Source organism: Coffea eugenioides, chromosome 10 (assembly GCF_003713205.1).
Source record: "Coffea eugenioides isolate CCC68of chromosome 10, Ceug_1.0, whole genome shotgun sequence".
Taxonomy (NCBI): domain Eukaryota; kingdom Viridiplantae; phylum Streptophyta; class Magnoliopsida; order Gentianales; family Rubiaceae; genus Coffea; species Coffea eugenioides.
The window spans coordinates 27,823,716-27,840,392 of record NC_040044.1 but is presented as its reverse complement, the minus strand read 5'-3'; the positions used below and the strand labels follow the sequence as shown (position 1 = coordinate 27,840,392).

At 31.2% G+C, this 16,677-nt stretch overlaps 1 protein-coding gene across 1 annotated transcript; it reads right to left on the bottom strand.

The window, feature by feature from the left end:
- Positions 1-10,500: 10,500 nt before the first annotated feature.
- Positions 10,501-12,458, bottom strand: LOC113749628. Its single transcript, XM_027293439.1, has 2 exons — positions 11,663-12,458; positions 10,501-11,160 (listed from the first exon to the last, which is right to left on the bottom strand). Exons 1-2 carry the CDS (start codon positions 12,372-12,374, stop codon positions 10,529-10,531), a joined length of 1,344 nt encoding a protein of 447 aa, XP_027149240.1. The 5' UTR covers positions 12,375-12,458; the 3' UTR covers positions 10,501-10,528.
- Positions 12,459-16,677: the final 4,219 nt, after the last annotated feature.

Sequence of the window (16,677 nt, the reverse complement as noted above, 5' to 3'; positions counted from 1 at the left end):
TTTTTTATCAACATTAATAGCCAGTTGGCAGAGGGTGATGCAGCCCAAATAGACCCAGTGACCTTGACCCAGCATTGCAAGAAAAACAAGAAACACATGATCGTCTCCACAAAGATCAGAACCTAAACAAGTAAATGGGTCCGTCTGGGCCTGCTAAGGTCCCCTACATCCATGTTGCCCCTGTCACAGATTTAACTTTATCCTCATGCTACGTAGCTTTCTTCAGCAATCATTAGAAAACATTTCTCACTTCTTTTCATTTCAAGCATGGTTTCCGTTTACTACTTTTGATGCACAGAACTGAAAAGTATAATCATTCTAATAAATAGGTTAACATGCAATTTGCCGATATAGTTTATCTCGTATTAATCCTTACTAAGCTAACAATTTGATTGAACCATACGTTCAATCTATGTGAAAACATCAGGTTAGACGCCTAGATACCGTAATGGCTTAGCATTTTTTACCTGATCATAGGATGTTAGTAACATTTGACAACATGATAATTATACTCTAAACTCCGTGTAGACGATTTTGGTTAATTTTTCCTGCATTGAGAGTGTTAAATTTTACACTAACAGATTTCGATGTACAATTATATAGCATGCACCTAGCTGGCTCGCAAATGGGGAAAAATTACTTGGCTTATATGAAAAATATGACTTTTTGTAATATGTGATAATCATAACGAAAAAAAAAAAAAAGAGGATGTACCCATTGTATAATTCTGAGGTTATCATTCACCATCGAACTGTGTATATTTAGCATTAAAATTTAAATTTTTGCAAACAAGATAACACGAGGCTCATGAAGAACCCAAAAAAGATTAATTCAAGAGCTCGTGTTTCTCTTTAATGGTTGATCTTCAATAGTCGTTGCTGGAACGTGATGCATATATTTAGAAAGCAAATTGCATAGGGATAGTTTTGGGAAAATTTTTATCTTTTCATTTTTTTTTTTGTGTGTCTACTTCAGTTATTTAAAAGGCTACGTTGTGTTCCAATTGATAATAGAGGAATTAACGATTGAGATAAGATTTTCCAAAGGGCTACTTTGTCATTATATGGAGGTCTCTCCTTTTGAGTTATTTTATATTCTTTTGAATTTCTGAGAAGAAAAAGTTTAACCTTTCAACATATAACCAACCACCAAGTTGTTAATAAGAAAAAAAGTTAACTAATATTCTGTTAAGTAATTCATAACTACCTCTCCAACAAAAAATTATGATATATGCAGAGTTAATCTTATATACCCTGACAATATATACACTATCACAGTTGGATGTTTGACAGCTATACACAATTTAAATTTCAATTTAAAATTCAAATTAATTGTCAAGTATCCAAGGGTTATTATCACTTTATCCCCTTCAATTATATCACTACTATCAGTTTACCCCATAACGTTATTTTTTAATCACTTCACCCCTATAAGTAATTTAACTCAACATGTTAAGAAATTTTGGACAAAAATACCGTTTGATTCTATAGCATTACTACATTGTTATTACTACTTTGTTCCTTTAAATTATAGTGATATATAATCACTTTAATTCCTAACATTATTTTCTAAGCATTTTACTTCATCGTTAATCTAACTAGTATGATAAAAAAAATTTAAATATATTTACCCTTATATATATAATTAAAAATAAAAAGTTGAAATGATTATTCTTCTTTTTTTCACTTTAAGAGATCCAAAAATATAAAAATAAAAGAGTTTTCTCAAATTTCTTTTTTCACACTTATTAATACTAGGAAAAGAAAAAGAGATAGGAAAGAACGAGACAGAAAATTAGATTTTGCAAAGAAAAAATAAAAAAAAGTCTAACATTATCGTATTAATTTAAAGTTATTCGGATTAGGATTGAAATCTGGTAATAAACAATAAAGTAAAATAATTTTAAAATAATAAAAGTATATTTAATTCTTTCTTATTTGTATTTTTTAAAAAAGAATTGAGCTCTCTCTCTCTCTATCTCTCTCTCCCCCTCTCCCTTCCCCTCCCGATCTTTCTATATTTTTTTAATATTAATAAGATTGCCAAGAAGAAAAAGATTAATACTTTGACTTTTTTTTCTTGATACTAAAGCGGAGAAGAGCCACTCTAAATATTTTATTATTTTTATTATACAAAAAGGAGGGTACTTTTTTCTAAAGTTTTTTAACTTGCTAAATTGGTTTAATGGTGGGATAAATTACCTAAAAAATAATGTTAGTCTTGACTGTTATTGCTAAATTGGATTAATTAACAAATTTCGTTAAGTTTGACTGTTAGTCTTGGGGGTAAAGTGACTAAAAGATAATGTTAAGCGGGAAATTGATAGCGACGCCAAAAATTAAGGGAGTAAAGTTATAATAATCCAGTATACAATGATAATAATATATATATTGTCAGATTAATTCATATCTATAATTCAAACATACAAAGGGCTCTTGAAGTTTTGCCACTTGTCAGGCCCAATCCATGAGCCTAACAGATGAGGTGTGGGACCACACAAAAAAATGGTACCCCCGTCAGGTGTGCCAAGACAACTGATTTGTTATTACACACAAATGCGTTATAATGGATGACAAAATAGTTATTTTCAGCCTAGCCAGTATATCTCAGAGTATTAAATTCTTCATGTTGTATATGACTTAATGACATGGTTGTAACTAATTTACTATTAATTTGGTAAAAGAATTATCTGTTTGATTGGAGGAAGTTTTCTTTACTTGTTAAGATAGTAGTTCTGCTGCTAAGTTTTTTACAAGACACCGATCCAATCAAAAGTAGATTATATTTGCATAATTAGGTACTTATTGTGTCATCGACTTCAATCTTAATCGACCTCATTTTGCATTACCCTAATAATACAAAAAAAAAAAATCTATAACATACACAGTATACTGGGAGGCTTTAAATTTAGGACGTTTAATTTACAAGTTCTTCCACCTTACCATGTAATCCAAGTCTTCTTCCAAACAATCTACTGATTAATTATACCATTTTAACCTCTACTTCATTTAATTAATAGTACTTAACTACTCAAGTATACACGGCAATCTATTCTGGTATATACAGAAATTTTAGACCTTCCAAGACTTTTCAAAGGAGAATTAAGTGTTGATACAATAGGATTACCCTCAATTAGATATTGTAAACATAGATTTTTTTTAATTATGTTTTTTCGTGTATTTTGTAAGTAAGGTTTATGTTTCCCTTTATTTTATTTGATATTAATAAAATTTAGAAGTGACGTCCCTCCCCTATGTATAAGATTTGCCAAAAAAAAAAATCTTAATTAATGCCTAACAACATTCGCTGTCTCACACACCGAGAAAGGTTAAGTACAATAACGCTCAACCAAGACTATATGATGATTTTCATCCTTGAACAACTTCAAAAGCATCCAACCTTTACTGGGTACGGGTCAAAGAAAAAAAAAAGAATGTAAGAAAAAGGAAGAAATAGGCCTCTCCCTTGTTCATGAATGTCTATGTTAGATCCACCACCTATTCTTTCAGATAATTTGGTTTCGTCCATTGTTATGAGAATGATGCAAGATAAGCAATAATTGTATCTAAACATGTTCTTTCTCGTCTAGGTTTTTCAAATTGCCCAATTGGAGAATGGTGGGAATTAGAATGGAGGAATGGCAATTTAACCATTTAGTAAAATGTTTTTGTCGTTGTATCAACAGATAACTATCATAATTGGCAAAAAAAAAAACAATTATAATCGGAAAATAGAAATTTAAAAATTTTTCCAGATTAACAATAATCACTTAAAAGGATTATAAACAGATTCAAAAAAAAAAGAAAAAAGATTTTGCATGTGGTTTCGTACATGCTGTCTCATAGCCGTCATATATTCGTATGAATTTATTTCTTGCACCTTCTAGTAAATATTTCTGAAATACAGGCATTTTTATAGAAAAGAGGATTTTTGTTAATTAATAAGAAACTCTTGACCGCTAAAAATTTTCTTTTAATTATCCACAAGTGCCATTGACAGAAGAAAGAAGAGAAATGTGGCGGATAAGTAAAAAGCAAACGCATATTGGAGGTTAATGAGTCATAACTAAGGTCAGGGGAAATTAGCCAAAAAGGGCACACAGAGAACTGTATTTGATAAAGAAGAATAAATTAGGTCTATTTATTAGAAACACAAAACATGCAAATTAATTACATAAGCATAAGCTAATGACTTTGGCACTCAATATATATATATATATATATATATATATATATAGGTGGGGTTGCACTTGATGATGTGGCACTTCATTCGTATCTTCTTTATTTTATTTTTTTTAGTTCAAGGAAGATTCCAAATCTTACGATGAGAAAGGAACAGTGCCCGCAATTTAAATCTATTACTAGAGCATAATGTTAAAATTATAAACTCTAGCACCTTCGATTACCTAAATTTTGAAAATCTAGGCAAAGTTAAATAACCAATACTTAACTATTAAATTGAATGGATCGATCTGTTTTCTTTTCTGAAAAAAAAAATTGAATGAATCGATCTAGGCCCCCAATTAATACATACAACGACTAGATTGCTATCTAGATTCCTTTCCTAGGAACAATTTATTAAACATTTTGTCTAAAATCAAGAACGTTTTCAGAGTTTGCAAACTTCTATAATAAACGGAGGTGTGGTGACTTTAAGTTTCTCAAGTTTCAATACCAATGGACAAATAGTCCCATGCTATGTTGCCTTAACTTTAATCAAACGGGTCATAATGTCCAAATCATGAGCAAAATATGCCGCCATTAGTTGCACTAAAACACGAGTACAAACAAAAATGGAATCCACTTTATAAGATTGGAATGAAACCCAGCACAGAGATCAAGAACTCACGCGCGACCATCAATCCAGGCTACAAAACAAAATCACAGAGCATAAAACGTACAGCACTTAGTAGGTTGAAAGCAATAGAAAGTCAGGAATTTTCTGAAGCCATGTACAGTTGAGTAAGTTGAAGAACGTCAGAGATATAGATGCACTACGCTAAGGTGTAAAAAGTGCTATGTCGACATAATACATGTAAAATTGTTGAGGTTATTTGAGTTGGTCAAAGTTTGAATAACTTGTGAAATAGTATTTAGATTTAATCTTTCTTTTATTAACTATTAAGAGTTGTACATTGGATGTGAGTAGTACTGATTAAAAAGATACGGTTTTATTAGAATTTAGTGTAAAAATATGAATTATAAAGAGGAAACATGGTAATTGATACCGTTGAAAATTATCTAATTGAGCAAATTGCAATTTTAGTGCCATATGTTTGGGACATCGGCAATTTTAGTCCTTAAAGTTTAGACAAAAGCAAATCCAGTCCTAAATATTTCAATTTTCAAGTATATTTAATCCAATTGACTAGTTTTGGCAAATTGGTAGCGGAATTCGATCACATCAACAGCAGATGTTGGCAGCAAAAATTTTTTAAAAAAAAAAGAAAAAGAAAAGATGTTGGTGGCCATGATCTGTAATTAAGAGGCACTAATTAGTCGCATGCACAGTAATCATGTAGCTAGAGTAAAGACTAATTACTGTGCACACAATTAATTAGTGCCCTTTAATTACATATTATGGTCATCAACATCTTTTTCTTTTTCTTTTGTTTCAAAATTTAGCTGTTGAGACGTGTTGTTGACCTGATTGAATTTCGCTAATAATTTGGCAAAACCATTCAATTGGACTAAATGTGCTTAAAATTAAAACATTTAGGACTAAATTTGCTTTTTTCAAACTTCAAGGACTAAAACCACCGATGTCCCAAACATTTAGACTAAAACTGCAATTTTCTCTTATTTAATAACCAACATGAATCATAGGGATAAGGCTCAGATATATATATATTTTTTAAATTAGGCATGGGATACTGATATGTTTTTAGATGAGCATCAGTGATTCATTTTTCATTTTGGCCTGATTGATGAAAACTTAAAAAGTGACATTGTGCGCTATAAATGAACTTTCTATTTTAATTATTTTCCTTCTAAGAAAGAAAAATAGGGCATAAGGTCACATCATATCAATAGAAAGAGGAAATTAAGTGTTACATAATTAGGTGTTAACTGGAACAGGCATAGTTTATACTATATATAAGTTTCTCTTATTCCCTCCTTAAGAAGAATAGGACATGTCATGTAATTTTGTACTGTCTGCGAAAGGAAAGGTATGGATGAGCATGGAGAGGGGAAGCCAGAGAAAGGTACAAATTTTGTCCCTTGTTTATACTTTTTGTTTTTCTCGTTCTGTCCTTGTTTTGCACTTCATATTGCTCACTAGAATTTATTATTGAAATGGTTACATGATATAAGTACAAGATTGACCGTCGAAATTGATTGGTTAATTGATAAAGCATAACCTAAATAAAAATAAGAAAGTGTACTGTAAAGTTTAAACTGATCCTTAAGGTTGGACCAGTGATAATAATCACATTTTTCCGCTTTATATGTCTGCACTCACCAATTAACATTTCACTAAGTACTCCTAATCAATAAAAAAAAAAAAAAAAAAATCCAAATGGTGCCCTAGTTACTCTTGGACACATGCTTTCCAATTAAATGCTTCTCATTAAAAAGGACATATAGATTGCGCCAAATCTCGAATTTCCTTTACTTACAACTATATTTAATAGGATTTTTGTAACAAATGTCTAATGAACATTTTTCACTACATCTAATATGCACCCAATTTAGCATATATATATATATACACGCACGCGCGCGCACATTTATTGTATCCTGTATTTAGACATTTTTTTAAAAATTAACAATATTCTTACCAACAAATTAACTCGTAAGGTCCCTCTTAATGAGTGCGGTGGACACTCGTTAGTCAAATCCTATTTACTAATAATCAAAGGCTGCACATGCATCATGTGCTATTGAAGTCTTGGTAGCGTGTTATTTCTCATCAAACTCACAATGTATAGGAGGTGGCAAGAAAAAGAGAAAAGAACTACAACGACTGAAAGAAATTTATTTAATGCATGTAAATGGTAGTTTTTTTAGGAAGTCATTACTAAAACAAATTTTGGATAAATGTGTACGTAAAATAAAATTGTAGTTGAAAAATGGTTTTGGAAAACTCCATCCAAATGCAGCACCTAGCACGTGCAATCGAGCTATCAATGTAGCACCACAATAGTCGTTCGATTCAGCCCAACCTTGTCTCAGAAGAAGGCCTCAGCACCACATGGTTTGTTTGTTGACGACAATTATTGATTCTTTAGATTATTTCAGATTTTAATTTGGTTGGTTAATGAATGATACAGCAGCCAGTTGTACGAATTTAACAATACAAAAAAAAAGAGAGAGAGATAGAAAAAAAAAAGCAAAAAAGTACAGTCTTTAATAAATTAATGTGTATATTGGCAAAAAATAAAGTATAATTTATTTTGAAAAGCGAGACCCTTAGTCCTCTATCCATGGCTCTTCATTTTAGGGATTTATTCTGACTGAACCAATCTTTTACATAGGGTAGAACTAAAAAAGAAGCATAGCACACCTTTGCATGTAAATAATATAATTACACACATTAATTGACATCATAATAATTGACATCCCATCAAAGTTTTTAAACTTATAGTTAGTGCCATCCCTTTTATTTTCTGATATGTAATATCAAATTCTCCAATTTTCAATAAAAGCAGAACAGAGGTTAACAAAGTGAATATAACATTCGTAAATTATGCAGAGAGAGCTGCAATTGACATTTTTCCAAAAAAAAAAAATAATAAATAAAAAAGGGTTAATGGCAAAGAAGTGAAAAGTATGGGCAGTTTCAAATGCTGTGGGGGTAGCTGCATCTGTCACTGGCAAACCTCATCAGACAATTAGTGCAATAGATCCAAGCGGGGCAAGGGGCTACCTTTCAAATACAAGGTATGAATTGTGTGTTTTACTATTTTAAACCATTTTTGTAAAATATGCAAATGTTATCAAAATATCTTGTGAATTCATACCTGACGTCATAAATGATGTACATCCTGTTAATTGGACCTGATATTTTTCAAAAATTTAAAATTTAGACCAAAATTAGCCATCAAAAGTTTGGGGCAATTGTACTCTTTCACCCAAAAGAAAAAAGGAATTACACAGGCAATATATACAAAAGATACGTACATATAATACATACATGCGCGTTTCAAGTAACTGATTTCTAGGGGGAAAACTATAAATTATTTGGTGTAAAAATCAATAGATTGAGGGTTAAATACTAAAAAGTCTCATGAGTTTAGTGAATATTCAATTTACCTATCTGTGATTTAGAAATCTATAACTTAGCCCCTTCTGATTTGAAGAATTTTGAAATTTAGAGGGAAAATGTTAAAACTAACTATGTTTATGAATAACGCGCATCGCTTATGTGTTGTGATTGTAAAATGTTATGTATAACACTAAATTATGACTTGGTACGCCTATTATACTGCTCATACTAAAAACTCCCCTATGGTTTAGCAATGTTCAACTAACTCCTCTAGTTTCAGAACCTATAATGTAACCCCTCATTGTTAGTAAGTTTTTCAATTTACAATAGAAATCATCAAAACTAAACATGTGTTTGATAAGAATTTGTCAGGAAAAAAGTATTTTTAACACACAAATATGACTTGATTTGTGCATATATCCATTAACATTTAGAAATAAAAAAAAAGAAGACAAAGTGTAGTCTATCATTGGTCAAAACTTGAGAAAGAGAAAGCGATAAATGCGGAGAGACATATGTTTGTTTGCATAACTCATGGATTGGCTAAAATTTTTTAGTAGCATTATAAATATGTTTTCTAATCTCCTTTTTATATTATATAAATCTAAATGACAAAAAGTGCTATAGTGTTACTGCAAAAAAATTCAAATAACCTTTTTCTCCAAGCATTTTGATTTTGCTTGCTCCTTTTGGGTGTGTGTGAATTGGAAAAGAAATAAAAAATTAAATTTTTAAAATTGATATTGTAAGTTAGTTTATAGTGATTTAATTATCTATTTTGTTATTATAGTGAAAGGAAAAACACACAAAATGTTTTCTAGGTCTCTGGGAAATATTCTTCAAGTAAGTGGGAGGGGGGGGGGCTTGAATTGGGGATTTGAAATAGTAGTTCAGACTTTGTGGTTGTCAAAGGAAGTCTTTGGACAGGAGATTATTTGCTCAAATATATTTGCTTACATCACCATTACAATTTCCAATACACATTTTTATCTTCCCAATTATCTTTTTATCTCACATATATCATATCACAAAAAATGCTACAGTAAAAATATCTCAAATAATTTATAATCCAAACACACTATTCGAAAAAGCAATTAGTGTGAATTTCAAAAGATTATAAACTATGAGGCGCTAGATTGCATAGATTTCTCAACCATAAAAATGTAAGTTGAACATTGACAACATCACACAAAGGTCTTTGGTACTTAACCTGTTTATTGCATGGGTGCAATGGTGACATTTTGCTTGTCAATGTTAAATTTGACAATTTCAGTCACTATCTCAAAAAATTACAAATTATGAGGGGTTAAATTGCAAGTTTTTAGGCCATAGGAAGTACAGTAACTTGAACATTTGCTAAAGCATATGGTGGCTTTTTTTTTTTATTTAACCCATAGATTAATTGATCGGCCTTTCTTTTTTGTCTTTTAGTGACGGGTTATGAAAATAATCAGTTCATCAACCAGAAAGGGAAACTTTACAAATTCATCAAAATCTCTTCATTATGACCTGAAACATATTGAACCGTGTAACATCTGATAAAAGTGGACTTATGGCAGGTAAAATTTGTTAATAATGCATGTTAATTATATGCTATAGCCTATGGGAATTTGTGTAGATAAATATTACACTGCTGCATTAAACGCATTGAATATTTCATTCATGTACGCCAAATTTTATACGAGTACAAATATATTATATTATTATACATCAAATCTTATAACAAATTTATCTATGATACTTTTTTTTGCCACAACGATAACATTTTTATAATATAATCTATCATATTCTACAAGAAGAAAGATTCTAAAGAAACCTGTGTAAATCTCTTATTCTTATAACCTAATTTATCATATTCTACAGAGAGGGAAAGTCTAAAGAACTTGTGTAAGTGGCTACCAGGGTCTATCCTATTTTACAAGAAGGAAGAGTCTATTACAGGTACAGAGATCTAATTAAATCAAAGGAGTGTTCTGGCACCTTCCTTGAATTTTTTTTAAAGCAAATAGTGTTCGAACCCCATACCCGCAGTCCAAAGAGGAATTTAATCCCTTTTTTAAGACCACTGAGCTAAAGCGCAAGATTCTATTGCTGGTCCCTTTTTGGTGGCCATTAAGCCAAAGCACAAGGGTTCTATTGTACTCAACAGAACCAAACTCTAATCGTACTTGTCCAAAGTGCTTTAAAAGGAAATTTATACAACGCCCTTATCAATTGCATTTTCACATTAATTTGACTTGTTATACGATAAATCCTAGGTTAGAGTTGCATATTACAATTCCCATAAGGAAATTAGCAAAAACAACTAAATAAAAGCATACTAAAATCCTCTGTAAATTACAACAAAACAAGGCAATATAGCCTTAGGATTAAAAACATACAATTCATCTAAATTAGAATAAACTCCAGCAGCTCCAGCCACAGAATCATACTCCTCAAGACTTCCCTCCAAGTTCCTCTTTACTCTTCCAGCAATGACCCTACAAACCAGCATTGCTCTCTTGTCATCCTCTAGCACAACCCTTGCATTGTCATGGGCTTTTCCGCTTGTTGCAGTCGTCAGAATAGCTTTTCCGGTGACCTCTCCGGCCAAAGAAAATTCTCCGGTGACCTTAAAACCATTTTTAATTATACTACAGACATTACAGTTTGGGATTGAGTTGCACAGGTTTGATGAGCCATTTAGTCCTAGTGAGCACATAAAAGTGGTGCAATGGAACCTCAGGAGTTCATTGCCATCTGCAATGCAGCGTGGATGTTTTTTTGTGTGCTTGGTAGCCTTGTCTTTGATGGAATCTCTGTATTCTTCAAATCTGCTGACTGTTTTGGAAGTATTGTGCACTTTCAGAATCCTGTCTATTTTGCACACTGGGGTCTGTTTCTTTAGCCAGCTTGATTGAAATATGATCTCCACAATGTTCTTGCTTGTGTCTTCAGGTCCCAATTCAGACACTGTTGGATGTTAATTAGCCAAAATATGAGAAGAATAAAGTTAAAAAGCCTAATATCACCTCAATTTTTCGGCCGTCATTTCGCAATTTCCTTTTATAATTAGCTTCTCTCTTAAGTTGCAAAAGAAATACCATAAAGTGCTATGCACAGATGATAGGAAATGTAGTGGAATTTGAACTTAGAGTGAAAATCAAGATAGGAATTTAAATGTTGAGTAAAGTAATGATAGACAATGTGTGGGGAAAAGAGAAAAAGAGTTGAGTCCTACAGTAATTCATCCTTCCCTAAAGCTATTATTGTATTAAAAAATTGGAATGGTACAGTCAGCTTGAGACATGGGTCATGAATTACTAGGTGTTGAAATTAACAAATGCAAAAACTTAGGAAAAGTTTGACCAGAAATTGAGATGACAAATGCTACTACTTATTGTTATCATAATCACTGTCTCTACTAATTAGTTGAGTAATGATGGTAGGATTAAAAAATTGAGTGGAAAATTACCTGCATGCCTCACAGCTTGATGAAGCTCCAAATTTTCAGCTTTCATGAAGATTTCACCACATTCTGGACATGAACAAATTGTAGATCTTAAAGAAGGGTCTCTAGTCATCCCAAGAACAGGATCAACCACCATTCTACACTCATAGCAGCTGGAAAATTTCCTGAAAGGCATTCCTCTGAAAGATCCAGTAATTAAAGGAGAATTAGTAGTAGAAGCAGCAGACATTGAAGAAGAAGATGATGAAGCAGAAACCACAGCCCCATTGAGATCATTGAGAGTAACTTTAATTGATCTGCAAGAAACATTTTCAGTGTTGAATGAGCCCCCCATTGATGATGAAGCCCTTTTCTTTAGATCCTCAGGTGACACAGGTTCAGGCCTATGCATGACTTTTGTATTGCTACATAGTGAGCCTGAACACTTTATTTTCTTGCACTTTTTGTGGTTTTCCTCCATATCTGGCATTTGTTTTTCCTGCTTCCCTTGTTCTTCCTTTTGCTGTTTCTTCTCTTCTGAATTCTTCTTCTGCTGCTGCTGCTCCGCCTTTTGTAGTTGCTGCTGCTGCATTTGTGCTTGAAGGTGTTTGCAGGTGAAGAGGCTTCTCACGACAGCCCATGAATGTGGTTTCTCTTTTTGCTCAGGACTTCTCTTCCGATTAATCTCCTTCTTGTTCTCTTTTGTTTGTTTCCTGGTATTTCTGCTTTTAGCCATTATTGAAAAGGAAGTGTAAAGATTGCTATATGGGCTGAAAACTAAGAAATTTGAGTATGATAAATCTTAGTTATATAACTTCGGCAATGAGAAAATATGATGGGAATCTAGAGGTGGAGTGTATTTAATTTAGAAACATAAATAGGTGAGAAGGTGGAGTAAAAGGTGGTGTGGTGTCCCCTCTATCTCAGATCTATCCGGACCCAGAGCTGTCTCTGTACATGGATCCTGGACTGGGTTTTTGTGGGCCTGACCCATTTTATAACTCGTAATATCTACATCAATGTCCACAATGAAATTATAGAAATATATATTTTGATTAATTTTTATATATACTCATAGTGTTTACAATATCATGAATAAATTCTATATATGATGAATTTGAATTTGAAATCAAAATTTTGTATATATGATATGCATTCAAACATAATAGTATACACATTATTATTGTATATAAAATTAGCCCTATATTGTTTTAATAAAATAATTCCAGCATGAAATTTGCATCAAAGATCCCATAAAAAAATTAGAGATATCTACCGTAAATGTTCTTATTTAGGAAGTGGAATGTAATTGGGGAAAGCATTAAAATCTAGTCGAGATTGTAATCTGTAACTTTCCTATTTTGCCTTTTATAAAGTCTTCGGATCTTATATTGGATTAAGTTTCACACATGTATAAATCGCATTCTAGTTAGAAGTGTTGTTGTGAGATACAACAAAAAGTAGAGACCACGTTATCTGTTTGAAATTGCTACCAATTGAAAATTCTCAAAATATTTGGATTGGTCATTTTTTCAAATACAATACTATAGTAATACACAAATAAAAATCTCATTCATACAATATATCAAATATTTCAAAAAATATTTATAGCAAAAGTTTTTTATATACGTTGCTACAGTAAATTTTTTTAAAAACACCCCAAAAAATAGCTAATCCAAACAGAGCATTAGACTAAGGGAGTATTTGAAAAACACCCCACCTAATCCATATAGTAATACTACTAAAAAACTAGTTTTTGGAGCGTATAGATAATATCATTCCAAAATTATCCTTTTATTGTGTTCCCTTAATTGTTTATGACAAACCAATTTGAAATCTCTCAATATTTGAAAATATACCAATTTACTTCTTTAATGGAAGATTATAAGTTTTTATTATCTACCTAGACAAAATAAGTTATCCTTGCATTCGCGTAAGTAAATAAAATCTTGCTTCCATAGCCAACAAGCATGTAAAGGAGTAGTATTCTTTGTTTCAATTTTTCTAATTGTACCTACCTCTTCTAGCAGCTATTAATAAAGAATAAGGGTGGCACTTTAAAAAAAAATAAGTTTTTATTAGGGTTGGGAGATCCTTTAACAAAATTTAGTTTATAATTAGACAAAAGATATTAAAAATTTAAACTTACGAATAATTTACAAAGCACATAAAAATCATTCATAATATTGTATAAACGAAACAACTTCTTTTAGCATCTTGAGAGCATTACAAATTAAATTTTTTAGCCATCTCAAATAATTTATATATACAATTTTAAACACTTTTCCTTTCTTAAATTTCCAAACCATCGATGTGGATAAAAGAATGAAAATGCGAAATAATTTCTTAAATTCACTCAAAATAGCTTAGATAAAAGGAAAGATTTCTTTATTTGGTAACCTAAAAAGCACATAATTAGGATGTCAAAAAAATAAAAGTGGACCCAACTTTAAAGTTTTAAAATAGGAAAAATCGTTCAAAACATCCCTTGCATTTTGCAAAATAACTTTTTTCGTCCCTCACTTTTAAAAGTGTAATTTTACGTCCTTTATAAATTCACATTGATCAAATTTGGTCCCTACCTAGTTTTCCGACTAGTTTTTAATCAGAATCCACCATGTATCAAAGTAATCTACACTTCCACCAAATTGCAACACTTTAGTAGAAAAAATCTACACTTCCACCAAAATAATCAACCCCCTATTAGAGTACCAAAATAATTGAACCCTAAAAATTACAAAAAATAAAAATTCTTTTTCTAGTTTGAAAACATTTTAAATAAATTTTTCTTTTTTGTACTTAAAAAAAATTCTTTTTTTTAATAGTGAGGTAACCAATGTGCAATGCTTGAATGGATCTATGTTTTCTTTCTTAAAATGAGTATTTTAATAGTATATTTTGAATTGGTTTTAAAATGTTACAAAATTTGAAGATAAGGGAGCCAAGTGATATTTTTGAAATTTCAAGAGTGCTAGATGACATTGTTAGAAATCTCAAGAGAGGGTTAGATATCCCAATTTAGGGAATAATTACGCAAACATACCCTAAGATAACTAACAAGTACTGTCAGATCCCTTGTGGTTTGAGAAATTTCATATGTTTCCCTTATTCGACATTTTAAAGTAACAATATGAAATTGATAGCCAAGCAAAAGTAATGCTTGCACAAAAGTGGTCTTTTTTTTTCTCAATTTGTTGAATTGGAATTAAGCAATTCTGATATTTTTAGAATCATTCAAGCAAAGGTTTCATGAAATCAACTAACTTCCTTATTTTGAACGTAGGATGGTAGTTATGATTTAATGTCTACAAAAAGTATCATTCTTTAGTACATTAGATGGATAAACAAAATTGATCACCATGTAGATATTTATTCTCATTAAAACTAAGCAGAATGCATCTACCAGAAAGGGGAAAAAAGCAGCAAAGTGTCACCAATATCATTTTGGTGAAAGAGGATAGTCATTGCTACTAACAAACCCATTCAATTTTTAGCCATAAAATAGAAATATAATTTGAGTTTCACATTGATTTCAAGAACTTCAATAACTATTTAGAACTATTAAATAGAAATGAATGCCAAAACGTAATGAAGATGATTAAATCATCAAGGAATTTGATATGTTTAACATTTAACCAACATTTTTTGTGGGAAGTTAAATTTGTTGGCCCAACAGCTCAAAAAATATGCATTCCTTCAAAATGATACAATTTAAAATCACCAAACCAAATTATTGTTTTTTTTTTTTAACTGGGAGGTCTTAAACCCAAAACCTAAAGGTGTTCAAATTTCGGAAAATTTTGAAAAACCAACCAATCCAATATATATTGGATTTCAGATTTTTCATAAAATCAAAATATATCCAATTTTAATGTTTGGTAAAATACTTCAAGAACAGATATTTAAAATACACTACTGTACCCATTACTGGCAGAATTTCCAAACTTATATATATATATATATATGGACACACACACATATTAGTTATATCCATACATATTACTAAATACTAATTAGTAACTAATAATTATTGAATTACTAACTAGTGAGTAGTAGCTACATGTTACTACCAACAAACTTATTGATTAGTTTAACTATTACTATTGAGTACTAACTACTAATGACTTAATAATTAGTATTTGTTTCTTAAGACTAGTTCGAGTACTTGAGAATTTTGAGATTTTGGACTATTAGCAAAGACCGCAAAAATAATTGAAATATTGTTTTGGTGCAATAAATTTTTTAGAAAAAAATTGAAATATTTTAGCTTGTTATTGGCATTTTGAGTTTCGGATACTATCGAATTATCGATTCTCCACCTGAAATCCAATTACCAATACCCAAATTACCAAACTAAAGTTTGGACTGTAATCAAATATTCATCTTGACAAATTGATTGTCAAATTCTCAAAATTTTTTTTTACCGAATTCCCCATTACAAGTCGATGGACAACCCTACATAGGAGCTCCTAATTACAATTTCTCCCATCATATGAGAAAATATGAAACTCAAATTCATGATCCACACGATATTAGATCTTTTATAAATTACCAGACCATAGTCTCATCAGCAATGCAAGACAATTTCTCATGAAAAAACATTTAAAATTTTCCTGGAAATTTGAGAATTTCCCTGCTTATAACTTGTAACGCAAGACTGAATCATTCATGTAAAATCCAGAAGAAGAAGAAGGGAAAAAAATAACAACTACCACCCTTGTATCCCGAAAAAATCCTGATTTTCAGAAGCAGGTTAGCAAGTCGGTTACGTTTAGCACCACGGTTGATGTTCCTGCACGCATTAAGAGGAGTATGCGATAAATTTACCGTCACCATCACTTGTGCCCCAGTTTCGGGTTGCTGTAGAAATGTCAAATTCCAAAACTGTTGTTCCATGCGTAAGTACATGTGGCAGAACTGTGTGGAATCGTTTCACCAAGAAAATCAAAGCCATTCATATTTACATCACGAAAGATGGGGGAGTAAAATTTTAAAAAAAAAAAAATCATATGCTGAGTCGCCAGGATATGAAGAAAAAG

Coding starts and splice junctions, on each gene's coding strand:
- LOC113749628 (XM_027293439.1), bottom strand. CDS start 12,374: ATGGCTAAAAGCAGAAATACCAGGAAACAAACAAAAGAGAACAAGAAG. Junction 11,161..11,662: donor TCAAGCTGTGAGGCATGCAG/GTAATTTTCCAC, acceptor AACATCCAACAG/TGTCTGAATTGGGACCTGAA.